This window comes from Amblyraja radiata, chromosome 28 (genome assembly GCF_010909765.2).
Source record: "Amblyraja radiata isolate CabotCenter1 chromosome 28, sAmbRad1.1.pri, whole genome shotgun sequence".
Classification (NCBI taxonomy): domain Eukaryota; kingdom Metazoa; phylum Chordata; class Chondrichthyes; order Rajiformes; family Rajidae; genus Amblyraja; species Amblyraja radiata.
Window position 1 is genome coordinate 16,835,639 of NC_045983.1, and position 18,279 is coordinate 16,853,917.

General features: G+C 40.5%; 1 protein-coding gene across 6 annotated transcripts in view; it reads right to left on the reverse strand.

The window, feature by feature from the left end:
- zzef1 (zinc finger ZZ-type and EF-hand domain containing 1) overlaps positions 1 to 18,279 on the reverse strand; it is a 143,504-nt gene that overhangs the window by 44,027 nt on the left and 81,198 nt on the right. For 5 of the 6 annotated variants that reach the window (XM_033045933.1, XM_033045935.1, XM_033045932.1 and 2 more), the window contains exons 38-48: positions 16,681 to 16,782; positions 14,991 to 15,543; positions 14,207 to 14,379; positions 13,122 to 13,399; positions 12,300 to 12,474; positions 8,813 to 8,945; positions 5,875 to 6,071; positions 4,671 to 4,790; positions 4,165 to 4,356; positions 2,583 to 2,683; positions 1,335 to 1,470 (exon numbers count right to left, since the gene is read on the reverse strand). In XM_033045933.1, the coding sequence (XP_032901824.1) occupies positions 1,335 to 1,470; positions 2,583 to 2,683; positions 4,165 to 4,356; positions 4,671 to 4,790; positions 5,875 to 6,071; positions 8,813 to 8,945; positions 12,300 to 12,474; positions 13,122 to 13,399; positions 14,207 to 14,379; positions 14,991 to 15,543; positions 16,681 to 16,782 (2,160 nt within the window). The remainder of the gene's footprint in view (positions 1 to 1,334; positions 1,471 to 2,582; positions 2,684 to 4,164; positions 4,357 to 4,670; positions 4,791 to 5,874; positions 6,072 to 8,812; positions 8,946 to 12,299; positions 12,475 to 13,121; positions 13,400 to 14,206; positions 14,380 to 14,990; positions 15,544 to 16,680; positions 16,783 to 18,279) is intronic. The other variant, XM_033045931.1, reaches the window with a different exon arrangement.

An 18,279-nucleotide genomic window follows, 5' to 3' on the forward strand; every position in this document is an offset into this window, starting at 1 on the left:
ATGCCTGTGACAGGTGGTGTCCCACATTGATCGGTACTGGGATCCCTGCTGATTCTAATATACGTGAATGTGGGAGGCAAGATTAGCAAGTTTGTGGATGACTCAAAGATTGGTGGACTTGTTGAGAATGTGGAGGATTGTCTTAGGTTGCAGTGAGAAAGTGACGTGTTGGTGAAATGGATAATAAATGCCAGATAGACTTCAATCCAGAGAAATACAAGAAATGGATTTTGGGAGCACTAAGGTACACCTTGAATGGTAGGACATTTAGGAATATTAAGGAACCGAGAGACCTCGGAGATCAAGTCCATAGAACCTTGAAGATGGCAATACAGGTAGACAATGTGGTTAGCAAGGCTTACGGGATACTGGCCTTCCTTAGTCAGGGCACTGATTGTAGATGTAGGGAGGTTATGCTCTATAACTTTATAAAACCTTGGTCAGATCTCAGCTGGAGTACTGTGCGCAATTCTGGTCATAAAAGGAACTATCACTCGTGCTGGAGCGGGTACAGAGGTGATTTACAAGAATGTTGCCTGGCCTGGTGTACATCAACTATAAGTAGGGACAAAAGAAACAAAGTGCTTATTGGTCAGTATGGCTAATTTGGGCCATATGGCCTGTTCCCATGCTGTTCCATTCTATAGTTCTCTAAAATGCTAACTACTGAATTGTACCTTGATTCAGAGTGATTTCATGTAAAATGCATCTGTTGTGCATTATAGAAGATTGACTCTTTTGTCCTTGCTTACTCCTTATATCAGACAGGGCAGTATGTTGCCATATGGTAGAAACAAGGAACATCAGATGCTGGTTTGCACAAAAGTCACAAAGTGTAGGAGTAACTCAGCAGGTCAGGCATGGATAGGTGACGTTTTCACGTTGGGACCTTCTTTAGAGTCCAAAGAAGAGTCCCGACCCGAAACATCACCTATCTATGTTCTCCATAGATGCTGCCTGACGCGCTGAGTTACTCCAGCACTTTGAGTCCCTTTATGTTTCCATATGGGCCCAACATGTTCAACCTATAGATAATTTTACACTTCAAGAGTCTTCAAAATAAAAACTAACACCACAAACAACCCCAAAAATTACTATTATTCATGGTGCTGATGAATTTTCTTGTGTATTCTGAGATTATAGTATTTTTTATAGTGTAACTATTATATATTCAGCAGCTTATCACCCTGCACAGGACTGGGAATTTCCTCCTCCGTTCTATCCCTCTTGCATATTCATATAATTTCTTAAGAAATTGTACTTTGGGCATAACCTGATCATTTACAACATTTAGATTTTGTCTTAATGAACAATGAATAAGGAAAAAGACACACCACACATGGTACAATCATCATATCAGTGTCGACTGCTTTTGTGCTGTGGTCTTCCGTGTGCGAGGTTTTGTTCGGCTGCCACTTCATTGACATGGTCTGGATGGTCTCATCTGTGGTAATTACATGCCCATCAAATCTGGGGAGAGAAAAAAAGTTTAATGTTTCATCCTCAGACAAAAGGCAGAAAAAGAATGCTTCAAGCCATTCTTTACAACGTGACGATGTGTTTAAAGGGTTGAAGACATTTCTCTGACATAAAGGTAATCTGTGGTGGTGCAGTTAGGTTAAAACATAGTTCCCAAAATTCATGAGGTTTAATAAACTAAATGTGAAGATTCATCATTCCATTAAAACTCAGCAGCTACTGCAAATTCATACCCCATCATTCTTCACATCCTGCTACTTTAGACACAACATGTAAGAGTTTAATCCAGACAAATGTGAGATGAGGCAGTTTGGGAGGTCAAATGCAAGAGGAAAGTATACAGTAAATACCAGGACCTTCATGAGCATTAATGCCAATCCATAATTCCCTGAAAGTGGCAGTAACACAAGTGTATAGGGTGGTAAAGGCGATGCATGGTATTGCTTGCCTTCTTCAGTCAGGATGCTCGGTATAAAGGTTAACAAGTCAAGTTGCAACTGTATACAATTTTATTCAAGCCACATTTGAAGTAGTGTGTTCAGTTGTCATTATACTCGAGGAAGGGGAGGTGTTTGAAGCAGATTCAATGGCAATATTAAGAGGCATTTAGTAAGTCACATGAACAGACAAGGAATAAGGGGATATGGACCATTGCAGGCAGGCGGGACTTGTTTAGGTTGGCATCATGGTTGGTGAAAGCACGGCCATTGACATTCATGCGCTGTACTGTTCAATGTTTTATGATACTTAAAGATGGTTAAACAATAAAGACAATCTTTTCAAAGTATCACAGTTCAAAGAGCTAAGGATGTTTAAAATATGTGAGAGCATCAAAGACAATGATATGCATTCACACTTGAACACAAAGAAAACCTCTCCTTAACACAAATGCCGTTGGCAAAACAACAGTAAAGGTTGAACACTTGCATTTCATTTCTCACATTCAGTTTGCACCAAATCACCTAAAAACAGAACCTTTCCTGGAAATGTTCAGAAACATTCTGCAGCTACATTTACACTGGCTCTTAAATCTTAAACACACCACAAGGCTCCAATAGCAAAATACTGATTGGTGTTATATAACTTAAATATTCTATACTCACCGTTTTTGAACTTCAAGGAAGAAGGAATCTGTTTTTCTCATCTGAAGTTCATACATGGCTCGCAAAATATGCAAAGGTGCATTTAGAGCATCGTGTGTTATCTAGAGGAAAATATTTCTCTATTACAATAAAATAATCAGTTTATATTCCTTCCTAAATGGAATAGCAGTGTGTTGTCGGAAAAAACTAACGTGAATTTAAGGACTCAGCAATTCCAATGTGAGATCTATCTTTAATTACATGTTTTCTTAGATTCCCAATACAATATGCATTAAGTGTAAAGGACTAAATAAAACATGGATCAGGCCTCAATGGAATATATTACGACTGATAATCTGGCACCTGTGAGATTTTAGTTCTATTAAACTGGCAGATTCTCTGGGCTACTGGATATTACCCATGGTAGCATACCAATGCATTTTTTATTCATTTTGTTAAAAAGACTAGTACTAGTGCAATTACACATGCTAGTACAATTACATTTTCCAATAAACCCAGTGCATTTAAAGGGAGTTCTTGCTCCTCTGTTTCCAAATCAATTCCTTCAGCATTGGCACCTTGATCAAGTAGTTAATCTGTGGAACTCATTGCCACATAGAGCTGTGGAGGCCAGGTCAGTGGGTATTTTTAAGGCAGAGATACACAAATTTGTGATTAGAGCAGGTGTCAGGGTTATGGGGAACAGGCAGGAAAATGGGATTAGGAGGCAGCAATCAGCCATGATTGAATGGCAGAGTAAACTCAATGAGCCGAATGGCCTAATTCTACTCCTATAAGTTGTGAAAGTCCTTCATTCTGGGAGAGGACATGGTGACAGGTATAAAAAAGGGAAGGGAATTAGGAGTGACATTAGTGAAAACTTGTTTCCCTAAACACAACATATGGATGGAATCTGGAATGCACTAAATGCAGTTGTGGTGCCACTGCATGACTGTATGCACGTAAGCACGTACATATATTTATTTATTTATTTATTGCTCATAGTCTATGTCACTCTTCTAGGGAGATGCTAACTGCATTTCGTTGTCACTGTACTGTACACTGCACAATGACAATAAAATTTGAATCTGAATCTGAATCTTCAAAACAAGTTGATAAACATAGAGTTAAGGGGCTGGACATGCAAAACTAGTGAATTGTTCTGATGTAGAGCTAGCATGGACATGATGGGCTGCATGACCCTCTACTGTGTTGCAATCATTCTATGATTCAAGTCACACCATCTTAACTTAACAAAAAAATCATCTAAATCGACTCCAAAGTCTTGAAAATGGCCAGAAATATACACAAATTGAAAGTTTCTATATATTTTTGCTAGTTGTGTAGTCAATACAAATTAAAACTCCAAAACTATTAATTAATATAATTATTAGAGGCCAAATCAATGGATATTTTTAAGGTGGAGATTAATAAGAGTTTTGATTAGCAAGGGGGTCAGCGGTTATGGGGAGAAGGCAGGAGAATTGGGTTGAGGGGAAAAGATAGGTCAGCTATGATTGAATGGCGGAGTAGACTTGATGGGCGGAATGGCATAGTTCTGCTCCTATAACATGAACTTATGAATATAAATGTGCTTCCTTACCTGGAAACAAATTTTTGTGGCTTCATCAAGACCTTCCAAAGGATCAGGCTTAGTTTCGTCCAAATCAAACACTGAGGAACTGCTCTTTGACTCGTGATCTTGTGTCAGTTCCCGCTCCTCTGATTCCACATCAGTCCCTTCAGCACTGGCACTGCTCTCTTTTTTTGATGAGTACATCATGATCGACAGGGTCTTGTTCAAAACAAAGAGGAGAATAATTTTCATGTCTATCCTCATTTATTTTCCCACTTGTATTTTATACTTCTAGATCTACTTGTTTTACTATATTTCTTAATACACTGAAGATTAAAATCACCCTTTTCGTTATCACCGGGAAAGAACCATCCAGGCAGTTAAAAGCTCAAAATTAGGCGAGGCATATACAAATCTATTGTAAAACATCATAAATTCTAGTGATTATGTTTGCTATAGACCATTGTCTGCAAATAGAGTTACTGTAAATGAAAACTGTATTCAGAAAAATCATCAATATATATTGCTCTCACCTCCAGATCACAAAGCAACCATAGCTTACTGAACCCTGTCCCTTTGGTGCATTTCTTCTCCAGTAATTTGATCAAACCAGACTGCATAATGACCGGATGGATCTCTTCAATACTATGTTTCTGCAAAATAGAAATATGAAAACTACCAATTCACACTAGTTGAGGGAATTCTCATTAACACTGAAGACATATTGACTTGTGGTGAAGCAAATCACAAACACTACTTACTGTAGGACAACAGTTAGATTTGCAGCATTGCTCATCCACACCACATATTCATGACATCTGTGAAAAAAAGCTACTCTAATCTTCTAAATGCAGATGTACTACATGGGAGCCTACGTCTTTCCCGATTGAACTCATGTTTAAATTTCTTCTTCCCTTTACTAAAGCACCAATCCTCAACCCAACGCCTTCCTCGGTTATCCAGTAGACATCTGAACCAGTTTATAAAAAGGCTAGGATCCTAATGCTACACAGCACTCTTCACTTGAATACTTCCAGTTCACTACAACAATAACCACTTAATAATCATTCAATTTAGATACATCTTACTTGTGTACTAGTTTTGTATTTAATACAAATCATATTTTTATAAATATTTGTTTTAAGGTACAATTATAAACTCTTGATTCTACTGACTATTTTAATGCCACTAGTTCAAGCTCATTTTCCACTCCTTCCTTTTTCTCTTCCATTCCGAATTTACCTTTATATGTCCGAATAGTGATCAGTATTTCATTAAACATTGTTCTTTTATACTATTTCATGTTTTGCACTGTATCAGGTGCAAATAATGCCCATATGATACAGAGGGGGAAAAACAACACAAAAGTGCTCAAGCACACACAGAGAACAAACAGTCAGAATGAAAAGGCACAGGCAGGAATGGGTAGAGGGTGTTACACAGAAGAGATTTAGACAAGGAACAATCACAGGACAAGGGCAGGAAAGAAACAAAACACACCAGACAATGCCGAAGGAATACAAAATCCTAATGTCACCTGGCAGGGAAACAAGCTCTTTGGCCTATCAAGTCCATATGTAAAAGTACAAAATTGACAGCCACACTTGTAAAGGTAGAAGACAGGTAGAATTGCACAACAATAAAGATTAAACTTGTGAGAACGTCATCTTGAGAAAACGTTCAAAGGGCGAGAGAAGTTCTTTTTTTTTCTAAAACAGAATATTTGTACATTATTACCTGCAGCATTTTGTAGAGACCCTTTAGAGCTAATGATTGCAGCCAAGTTGCCTCCACTGCATCTGGGAAACTGCTGTCCATGTTAGTCTGCAGTAGATGGCTGTAGATTAGCATGAAGTGCTGCAGGAACTGGATAAGCTGAGGTTGAGATGTCATCCATTCAGGCTCACATACCTGCGTTAACCGATAATCTTTCACTGTTTCAGGAAAGAGACAAAGCAGATGTTAAACAGAGGGTGGCTAATTCAAACATTCAACTTTCCTCAGCCACCTTTGAGAATTCTCGGGTCTTTATTTTTTTAATTGATCATTTCCTATCATTGATTCTAATTCTTTCTTTCCCTCTGGATTTCAGTTGTATGTACAAATTGATCAACAAAACAATCAACAGGAAATCAGCAAAGCTTGCAAGAAGAAACTTGGTTAACAACACAATGCATCTGTTGGCAGCTGCCATCTTGAAGAACACCATTTTAAAAGGGCCTTGGTAAATAAAAGGGAACACAGGAACGGGACATTTCACTCCCCAAGGCTCCAGTCTTAACATCTCATTTACTTGCTGGGGCTGTGTTCTCATGCTCTCTTTTACTCTCTGGGGCTCCAGTTCCCACAGACATTCTCTCATTCACTGTGGCTTTGGCCCCACACTCCCGTTCATTCACTGGACCTCTGATTCCCACGCTTCGCAGGAATAATATATTATTCTTGCATGCATCATGTTAAAAAAGTGTATTAAAATGTGTTGGGAGACATAGCAAACCAAAATCAGTTGGAAAATCAGTCCAGCATTATAATACGAAACGAGCAAAACTAATGGAGCTTTATGGTTCAGATGAGATAACTGGGCAGGGAAGAAGCAAATGGGAAATAAGTACACTCATCAAGGAAAATAAGCAGTGAATAGGAAATTGAACAAGCAGTTTGAAAAAGGAGACAGTTGTAACTGCAGATGTTGGAATCCCTGAGGGATTCAGCAGGTCAGGCAGCAATTGTTAAGGGAAATGAGCAGACATCATTTCGGCTCGGGACCAATTTTCAGTCTGAAGGTACTGGGTTCCAAAAAAAGTGGGCAGAGGTTTAAGACGAGATGGAGGAGTTTGAAAGGGAATCTGCGGGCTACATTTTTCGCACAGGTTTGCTGGTATTTAGAGCGAACTGTTAGAGGTGGTGGACGGGGCAGGAACAGTAACAACAATTAAAAGGCATCGGGACAGGTACTTGTGTATAGCGTTTATGCTACGGCATTCGCAATTCTGAGGGCTGGACCATTATTAGTCATAGAGAGATGGAGTACCAAAACATGCCCTCTGGCATGCTGAGCCTGCATGAGATTACACTCCCAATATTAATCCCCTTTCATTAATATTAGTCCATTTTCATGTTGCATAAACAGCGGTACAACATTAGCAGCCTTCTAATCCTCTGGCCCCGTACCAGCAGCGAGGTAGGATTGAAAACCGATGGTCAGAACTGTCAAATTTTCCTCCCTTTCTTCTTTTAATAAACCTGGACAGAAATTTAGGCTTGCCATTTTCTTTCCCCCATATTTTTTTGTCTTATCAGGCTGGATCACAGATTTTCTCTTTGTCAAACAAACTTGTGTTTAAAGTGGACATCTTTTCCAATGTGGCAGATCTTGTAAAGATACTCCATCAATCCTATTTAATTGGTAACTAAGTAGATCAAAGAAAATTGCCCATTTATACTTTACCTCCTCTTGTACAAGGACATGAAATAGCAACCCTTCAAAATATTTTATCCATATTCCTTTACTTTATTAGAATAAGCAGTGTGATGCAATCTTACCTTGTTTATTTTACTATCGAGACCCTTCTTCAGTCTGAAGAAGGATCTCGACCCAAAACGTCGCCTATTAGCTTTGCTCCATAGATGCTGTCTCACCTGTTGAGTTTCTCCAGCATTTTTCTCTACCTTCGATTTTCCAGCATCCTTCTTAAACATTGTTTATTTTACTAGTTCCTCTAGGAATAAAGCCTCTTCCTGCTGCACCAGGTAATAATTCAGCTTGGAGCCTTGCTTTTAGGGCTAAATTAATGACTCTTCTGCAACTCCAGGGAGGAGCATGGCAATGTTCATTAAGACTTAAGCCCCTGTCCCACTTACGTGTTCTTGGCACGCTAATTACGCGATCTCGTGGTCGCGTTGAGGCGCAACGGTCCCGCGCGATTTCATGCGTTCGAACAGCTGTCTGGAACGCGTGACGTCATTTGAAGATGGACACAAAATGCAGGAGTAACTCAGCGGGACCGGCAGCATTTCCGGAGAGAGGCAAGGGGTGACGTTTCGTGTCGAGACTTTTCTTCAGTCTGAAAGGAGGGTCTTGACCCACAACGTCACCCATTCCCTCTCTCCAGAGATGCTGCCTGTCCCACTGAGTTACTCCTGCATTTTGTATCTATCTTCAATTTTCTTGGTCCCGCTCTGGTAGTAGAAGTGGGGGCGGATCCGGACCGCAACGGCCGTGAGCCCCAGGCCGAGTTCGGCGATCGTTTGCCTGCTTCTGCTGCTGTTGGAGGTGAGACGTTGTGTCGCGACAGGGTCTTGGGCCTGTCCCACTTTGGCCGTCAGTTACGTGACAGGCCCTTGGCGCGCGAAGATTTAGTTCGCTATAAAAATTTCGGAGCCCCGCGCGATGGTGCACACAACTACATACCCCTCCACGCTTCTCAGTGGGACCGGCCCCGCGTGGCCATACGATGCCCGTACGCCTCAACGCGACCACGAGGTCGAGTAATTTGCGTGCCAAGGACACGCAAGTGGGACAGGCCATTAACTCTCCGTTGGGAAACATTAGACCAACGGTGCTGCTGCTGATAATGCACTTGACAGGTTCAGTCTTGAGGCCACGTACCTACCTCGCCACTGAAAGCTAGATTCAGTAAATCAAAAGTTCTTGCAAACAATTATGAATGCTCACCTGTTTTACGCTTGCGAGTCTGGATGTCAATGACCACAGCTTGAATCTTCTCTGTGAAATGTTTCAGGACGATAACATCATGCGTCTCATTGGCATTGTCTATGTAAACAGTATGCGTTCCCCTGCATAATACCTGTTTAAGTAGAGAGTTTGCATTTTAAAAACAACGCTGAGCACAATATTAGTACATGGTGCTTAGCTCCAGTTACTGTGCAATATTATATTATTTTGTTTGGTTGGAAGAACAACTGAACAAACTCCAACTCTCACGCAATCACTTGCACAGAAACCTCTTGAGAACAGGAAATAGAAGTTAAAGACGATACTCCTGGATTTACCATTGAACCACAGCAGGAGCGGTGTCCTCCACACTTTCCCTCTAGATCCCCTTATCTTCTCCACATCCAAAAACCTGTCAGTCTCAGCCTTGAATTCAAGGTTTCAATGTAATTTTATTGTCACATACACCAATTAAGGTACAATGAAATTCAAATTACCATACAGCCATACTACAAAAAAAGCAACAATACACACAACTACACACAAATGTTAACATAAACATCCACCACAGCGGATTCCCGACATTCCTCACTGTGATGGAAGCGAATAAACTCCAATCTCCTTCCTCTTTATTCTCCCGTGGTCGGGGCAGGCGAACCATCCGCAGTCGGGGCGATTGAAACTCCTGCAGCCGGCGGTCAAAGCCACCGCGTCGGGGCGATCGAAGCGCCCGCGATTGGGGCGGTCGAAGCTCCCGCGGCTTGGAGTTCCCAAAGTCGGTCTCTGACCAGACACCGCGAGCTCCACAATGTTAAAGTCTGCTGGCCCCCGCGATTGGAGCCCAGAGGTCGAACCCTGGCAAAGGGATCACGAGCTCAGTGATGGTAAGTCCACAGGCCTCCGCGGTGGAGCTCCCGAAATCGGTCTCCAGCAAAGGCCGCCAACTCCTCGATGTTAGGTCGCAGTGTGGACGGAGATACAATATGGAAAAAAATTTGCATCTCCGTCGTGGTAAGAGATTAATAAGGTTCCCCCAAACCTCCCCTCCCCCCCCACATATAACAAGCTAAAGACCACTAAAAACATACATTTAACACATACAAACACCAAAGAAGGAAGGGACAGACAGACTGTTGTCGAGGCAGCCATCGCTGGCGCCACCCGGCGGTTTCAATTGACTCAACGACTGAGCATGCTCCCAGACGGAGAATTCCAAAGGTTATCAGTCCCAAAAGACCAAATGCTTATCGCTGCACTAGTTCTTGGCTCTCCAACTGCAAACAGCAGCTTGTTGGCATCTGCCGCATCAGTCCCGTCTATATTCTTACACATATCACCTCTAATTCCTTTAAAAAGCAATGTGAACAACCAGGATTTACCAAAGCCGATGGCATTGCATCAAGAAGTGGAGTTGTCCACCGCCACCTTAGAGCAATGTCCTATCGCATCCTAAAATTAGCTAGTTCTCTGTTAATATCTACATATTAGCAGCCATTTCAAAACTAAATTCAGACCATGCTTTTGGTTATCTACCCTAATATTTGTTATATGATTTAATGTTAAATTAATGCTCTTTGAAGTGTTTGATATGTTGTACTATAACAACTTTATATGCATACAAGTGGTATCAATTTTGGCAATTAGTAGCAATGTTACAAAATTTTGAGATTTTAAAAATCAAGTCTGTAATTTATCCCATCAGATAAAGCATAAAAATAAGTTTAATTTGACACCTAATTCACTTTCATATCTCAAGTATTAAAAAAGTTATGGCCATTTTCATACTGGGAAATGAGCATCTTGTTCCCTATTGATTTTCTATGGACATAACAAAAAAGCTGTGATCGTGAACAGTCAAAAGCCCATAACTTTCTTAAAAATTAAGAGAACTGAATGAAATTTTCAGTTATCATAGATTGAAGCATTCTGAAACAAATATAAAATAATCTTACTTGGATGACCTGAAATTAAAGCATATAATTAGTTAGATACCTAATTGTAGCTAATTTCAGACTTCAATTACTAGATCTAAACATCTATCCATTTCTTAATAAATGATTAACATTTTTAAATAGCCTAAATGTCCAAATAATATTCACAAATAATTCACAATAAAACATGATTTTTAAATCTCATTTACATTAATTTATACGCCAAATGGAAGGAATTTAGTGTTCAATTGCTGTAAATAAATGCCCATTTAAATCAGCTTTCTAGTGGGTCCCTGTGGAACGCGCTGGTTTAGAACGTTCACATTGCGGTAGATTTGTGCCTCAAATGCCGAGAAAAATACTGCGGGATATAATGGGCTCAAATTGAGCTACTCGCAATATTAAACTTTGTATAAAGGGATCTTTAGAAGCCCTTTTTAATGTAAAAATATACAGCATACCTTCAGATATTTGCTTTATGAGACCCTGCGGTTGCTGGCGGTCGCGGGTTTAGAGGTTGATTTTTAAACTACTATAACTATTATTCAAGGCCTTTAAACCTAATAATAGCTTTTGCGACGGGGTCTTCCAGCGATTTTTCGTTAATAATTAACTAGGCTGAACATTTTCGATTGGAACAGCCTAGAGAAAATCGCGTTTTAAACCCGCCCCCCTCTAAACGGCGCCAAAATCGCGCACACCGCAGCGGCAGATTTTCAACGACGCTTCAGGTAGGCTTTGCAACATACCTACAATTAGGTTCTCAATTTACAATACTATAGATGTTTAATACCATGACTTCACCTAGGCACTATTTTCATGTATTAAATATAAAACATATGGAATTAAAAGGCTTTAAAAGGTGGATTTGAAGGCAAACCATTTAGTTTAAATTGATACCTAAAATACTAATTCAAAACCATAAATAATTTCAAATAACTGTAGCCTACTTTTGCATATAGTTATACACCAGTTAGTTTAGAATGGTTTGACAAGGTCAAATATCTTCAAATCCATTTCAGACACATGAAATGTATGCAGATCATTGGGGGCTTGGAAATTATGGAATTACAGATCTGGTAACCAAATGTCTGATTATTGATCTGGAGATATTAATGTTAATCCCACACCTGCAGTTGGGGAATTTACATTCAAGTAATGAAATAAATCCCAAATTTAAAAGCTACTATCAGTAGTGGAGACAATGAAACCGTGGGTTGCCTCAATGACCCATCTAATTCACTAATCTCCATGAGTGCAATAAATACATCAACCTTATCCAGTCGAGCTTATTGGTTCTTAATGGTTTCTGAAATGGTCTAACAGGCCAGATTTTTTCGGGGTCATTTGGAAATGGACAATAAATGCCAACCTTGCTTCAACATCCATATATCCTGAACCAACAAAGCAAATATTTGGTCATTGTATGTTCAGACACAATGATGATAAAGTACCTTGCCAGCATTACCTCATTTGCTCCAATATGGTTTATTTCACTTTAATTAGTGCAATTTAATCACACAGATTAACAATGATATCTAACAATTTGCTTTTACCTCTGGAAATCCCACCAGAACCAACAGTGCAAAGACATTGGTGCGTTTTAAACGGAGGGGAAGCTCCTCAATGCAGCGCTTTGTGAAGGCAGCGATCACTTTCTGCCACTGGGGGCTAGAGTTCAGGTCTCTGAGTATGTCCGCAACTGATGATGCCCAGTCCAGGCTAATCCTGCTTCGATCAAGAGAAAAACAATATAGAGCATTACTCCATTCAAGTGGCACAAACAACAGATCTAATACAATCTGAGCTTTCTTGCTATATCTTGTAAAATTAGTGATCGTTCTTGCAATTGCATTCACTAAAAGCAATAAAAAGGGCACACTTATGCATTGCCTCACAAAATGTCTACACCCCAAAGCGTTTTACAGTTGAATAGTGTTGAAAGTCGGTATTGTGAAATAAACGATTCATGAATTGTAAGATCCCACATGAAGAAATGAAATATAGTCCATATAATCTGTCTTAGAAACATTGACAAGACACCAAGGAAAAATCTTCCACTTTCCTTCACGTGGACTTCTATCCAATTGGAGAGTGAATCTCACTTGCAACTCATCTAAAAGGTGGCACTTTCACCTGCAGTGTTGCACTGGTGTCACCAACGATCTTGTACCAAGGAGCAGACAGTGTAGCTGTCCAAGCTCGTGATCATGGAGGTGCTACCACTAAGATAACATTAACAACTATATTGGGAAATACACAATTAATTTTCTATTCAATTGCATCTTTTTTTTCCTTCTTTTTTTTTTTTTTTTAAAAGAGTTTGACTTTGCAAACGTCCACATTCTATAACAAACAAATAAACCATTAAACTGTACCAGTCCAAGCAAACTGCTCCAAGGCTGAACAAAACCTGTGTCGTCATCCATCCTGGATATTTTAGTTGGCCTTGTGCAGTGCTAAGTAGCGTCCACGACGCAAAGAGGACTTCTTTCACTGCAGCATCAGCTTCTTCTGGGGAGATTCTCAGAAGGAGCTGCCCAAGCAGTCCCAGGGTCAAGTGATAGGTTTCAAGCAGCTGTCCAGGATTCTGCATTGCCACCCGGAATAGGAGCTTCAGTACCTGCCTCAGGTTTGGTAAGCATATAGCTGAATCCTATGGGAATGAATATACCATCAACAGTCTGCAATAAATTAACATTGAATTATCAGCAATAATTAAAGCAGTTATCCTGCCTCTGTAATTATTAGGAAGAGTCTCCCACTGTCCGAGGATTGTGTCATACACTTGATCTCAGTAATGCCTGCCTAACCAACTTGCCTCACACCAGCATCCTTCACCTTGGTCACCCAAAACTCCACTGCCCATCTCCTTACATTATTTTAACAGCTTCTTGTTAAACAAGACCTCAGCTTAAAATTGCTCACTATTACTTTCAAATCTATCCATGGTCATGTACCCCTCTCACTAATTTACTTTAACCTTTCAACGCAAGGTGGCTGTACTCCTGCTGTTCAGTCTTTAATTCAGTCACTTCACCTTTGACAGCAGCACTTTCAGTTACCAAAGATCTAGGCTCTGAAACTCCTGCTCAAAACCCATCTTCCTTTCTTCGCTCTGAACAAACTCCATTGACTGCACTTGGTCACTGGTCAAATATGGCCTTATATGGTTTAATGTCAAATAATGCCCGTGAAGGGCTTAGAATATTTTGCTACACAGCATTGAATAAATACAGGTTGCAAAGTTCTCATGTTTACCTTCCACAAATCACTTTCAGGAAACTATTCTTTGGAATCATTACATAAAGTCAACCTAACGCTTCAATTAAATGTAACGTATCAGACAACTAAATAATCAGAAGGAAGCAAAGTAAAGAACTCCGCTGAATACAAGATGCTTGTTTGCTCCGATGTTAAACGCAGAGAAATGTCTCTGACTCAAAGTACTTCAGGTTCTTACAGTTTTTACAGGAGGTAACATGGCAGCAAGTAGACCCAGTATTCTCTCCTGCAAGCACTCAGCAAAGACCTGGTCCTGGTTGGGCACGGCCTCTTTTTCACCAACATCCACTTTGAAGGCAGCTTTTGATCCATGTGAATGATTGGGAGTGGATCCCCCGGCAAACTTTGATCCTGTAATTTAAAATCATTTTCAAAATTATATCACAAACATAAGGAACATTTCACTGTCTAGATTAGACTCTGATACAGTCCCTTCACTATCTAGAAGACTCTGATACAGTCTTCCTACTGTCTATACTGTATTCTGATACAGTCCTCCCACTGTCTATACTGTATTCTGGTAGTTCTTCCACTGTTTATATTGTATTGTGATACAGTGCTCCCACTGTCTACTCTGATGGTGTCCTCCCGCTCTCTTGACTGGACTTTGATATCGTCCTCCTGTTGACTAGACTGCACTCTGATACAGTTCTTCCCTAATCACTGCAAGCAAGGAAAATTGTAGGAGGATGACATTCAGCATCTCAAGCTTGTGTGCTCTTCAATAAGATCACAGCCAGGTTGCAGGTTAATTTGTTGTTTCAAAAGCCCTTAACTCCTTTACAAGCCACACTTGGAAGTACATACCTCAGCTTACAAAACACTTCCAAGTGCGAAACTGGGTTTCAATCACAAGAAATTTATTCTTTAGTCGGCCGCCAAAGAAATTGTTAACAGTATTTTGTCCTAAACTAGAATAGATTTGGCTCTTTTATTGTGTGTTGATAATAATGCAAAGTTACCTGCTCTAAGCATCTTCACATCCATTGTAGTCTTTTGTTGCTCAGCTATATTGGATTCAGTCGGCTGTGTACCTGACACAGAGGTCTGTGGAACTGATTCTGAGGCAACTGATGTTGTTGCATCAGTGGAAGATGATTTTGAGACTGTGTCCGATGCAACACTGGAGGTGAAATTCAGCTCAGTTGCCCCCGAAGTAGATACCGCAGATAACGGAGTAGTCTGCTCAGACTGTGAAGTGTTGACTTGATCTTCAACCTTTGATCTCTTGCTGGAAATTTCCGAGGAAGGATGATGTGATGAAGAAATACTATTCATGGGACTGGTGTTTTTAACCTCATCTTCGGATGCAATACCTGCGGCTGCAGGGATATTTAATTGACTGGATGAAGACATTTCGGTGGAGTCAGTTGTGGATGAAGATTCTTGGCTTACAGCTCCTTTCTCTGAGTATGAAGCGTCATTCTTGGACCCAGGTACCTCTAGGACCTGCACACTCTCCCACTCAATGCTGTCAATACTTGCCAAAGTGCTATCACTTGCACTTGACTTTATCTGGAAATAAATGTGAAGGTGAGTCAGTAAATCCTAGCATAGAAAAATGTTTCAAGACTTGTCACAGAGGTGCTATCAAACAATAGAATTCTATAAAAGGAGAAATTAGAGTAGGCAATCAGTTAGGTTTGAGTAGATCTGTTAAACAGGAGAGAGATAAAAAGGGAGAAACAGGAAGACAGAGAGACAGAGAGACAGAGAGAGACAGAGAGAGACAGAGAGAGACAGAGAGAGACAGAGACAGAGACAGAGACAGAGACAGAGACAGAGACAGAGACAGAGACAGAGACAGAGACAGAGACAGAGACAGAGACAGAGACAGAGACAGAGAGAGAGAGAGAGAGAGAGAGAGAGAGAGAGAGAGAGAGAGAGAGAGAGAGAGAGAGAGAGAGAGAGAGAGAGAGAGAGAGAAGCGATGATCGTAGCTCGCGATATAGATAGATATAGATAGATCTAGAATCTCCTATGTAGCATATCGCTCTCTCTCTCGCTCTCTCGCTCTCTCTCTCTCCTCTCTCTCTCTTCTCTCTCTCTCTCTCCTCTCGTATCTCTAGAGCTATTCTTTTTCTTAAAGATAGCGGAGTCAGGGGATATGGGGAGAAGGCAGGAACGGGGTACTGATTGGAGATGATCAGCCATGATCACATTGAATGGTGGTGCTGGCTCGAAGGGCCGGGTGGCCTACTCCTGCACCTATTGTCTATTGAGTCAGCAGCCTTTGGTAAGTAAAGGAAATTGGGGATACAACAGTAAAAAAATACTTTAAATGGAAAGATGAATTAAAGAAGTTTAAAATAGTAAATGATTTTTTACAAAGTAAACTTTCAATGATTTATGCATTGTTAAATGGCACAGCAGCAGTGAGGTTAAACATAGGCACAGAAACAGGGTCTACATGAGTTGAAATAAGCATTTGGTTCAATTTGTTTTTTAAATCAGGAATTTTTTAAACAATAACATTTATTCAATCTTTCTCACCATGATGCTGCTTATCTCAGAGAAGCTTCCCACTGGGGTGGGGTAATCACCAGAAATAAGGAAAAACAACTTAGCCAATGTTCCAGGACCAAAATCAACCTGTAGATATGCGAGTGATGCTTGCAAACCTAAGCTCAGCGGCCAAATTCCAACACTTACCTTCTTTTTGATTTTCTCCTGACGACGCTGAACAGCTTCCTGTTCATCTTTGGATTGTGTATCAGATAACATTTCTCTTTGGTCATCTGCAACAGTTGATTCCTGAAAATGGACATAAGTAAAGATTAGAAGCAAGGACTAATAGCTATTGTGGTTTTAAAAATCGGTCAAACGATAGCTTTAGAAAGTCTTCAAATAACAATGTACTGGCTGTTAACTGAATTCTATGGTTACTAAATTCTATGGTTTTGCTGAGATAAAGCTGGTAAAATCATGAAGGCCTGGAGTATTAGATTACTGTTATCTTTCAAACTAATGGCAGTCTCCATGGTTCTGCTGAACTTGCATAAACTGAAGACAACTTGGTGCAGCCTGGAAAGTAAATATCCACAACCATTCCACAACCACACACACTACCTGTGTGTGAATGTGTGTGAGTGATTGGTGGTGGTCGGAGGGGCCGTAGGCGCAGAATGGCAGCCACACTTCCGTCAGTCTGCCCCAGGGCAGCTGTGGCTACAGAAGTAGCTTACCACCATTGAGTGTGACTGAGGAGTGAATGAATAATGCGATGTAAAGCGCCTTGAGTATTAGAAAGGCGCTATATAAATCCCATCCATTATTATTATTATTATTACCTTCCATGAAAAGCAATCAGAGGGAACCAACTTTCATCATACTCATCTCTTTTCCAGCTTTCTCCTCCTATAAATAATCCCGATCTGAAACCTTATCTACACATTCCCTCCACAGATGCTGGCTGACCGACAGAGATCCTCCAGCACTTTGTTTTTTTTGCTTATGATTCCAGCATCTGCTGTTTCTTTCATCTCCTATAGTATTCAAAGTCTGCAGATACCTTAAGTCCTCCCATCTAGTTTAGCTTAGTTTATTGTCATGTGTACCGAGGTACAGTGAAAAGCTTCTTGTTGCGTGTTAACCAGTCAGCAGAAAGACAATACCTGGTTACAATCGAGCCATCGTGTACAGGTATATGATAAAGGGAATAACACTTAGTGCAAGATAAAGTCCAGTCGAATCTTTCCTGCACCCTCACTAGATTAACGATATGATACCGGCTAATGCGCACACACTTTGCAAAACTCTATCCCCGCCCCACACCACATTCCAGCAATTTTGTGGATGGTTTGCGTATTTCTCTAAATATATTTTGAACAGAAGAATGCTCCAAGGTTGAGCATATCTACTTTTATCGCCAAATGATCTGACCAACCAAGCTTCTTCCTCCGTTCCCAGAACTCTGCTCAAACAAAAATTATGGTACAGTTTCCAAAACCGCACAAGATCCTATTTATCCACAGTGACCTACATTGGGTTCTAATCCATTCAAATGTCTAATTGAAAGTTTAACCTCTACAGCATTACCCCACTCATCTCCACAAGCACACAGATTGACATTCTTCCTGACATGGACCACACCATATCCCTGACTTTTGTCGCCCCCTTATTGAAAGCAACCTAGTCCATTGACTCTGCTCTTAGTGGAGCTCCAAATCCCTCTGCTTCATTCACCACCTTCCTGAAAGCCTGTCACATGCCTTAGTATCTCCGTCCTTAGCGTAACGTTAATTGATGCTC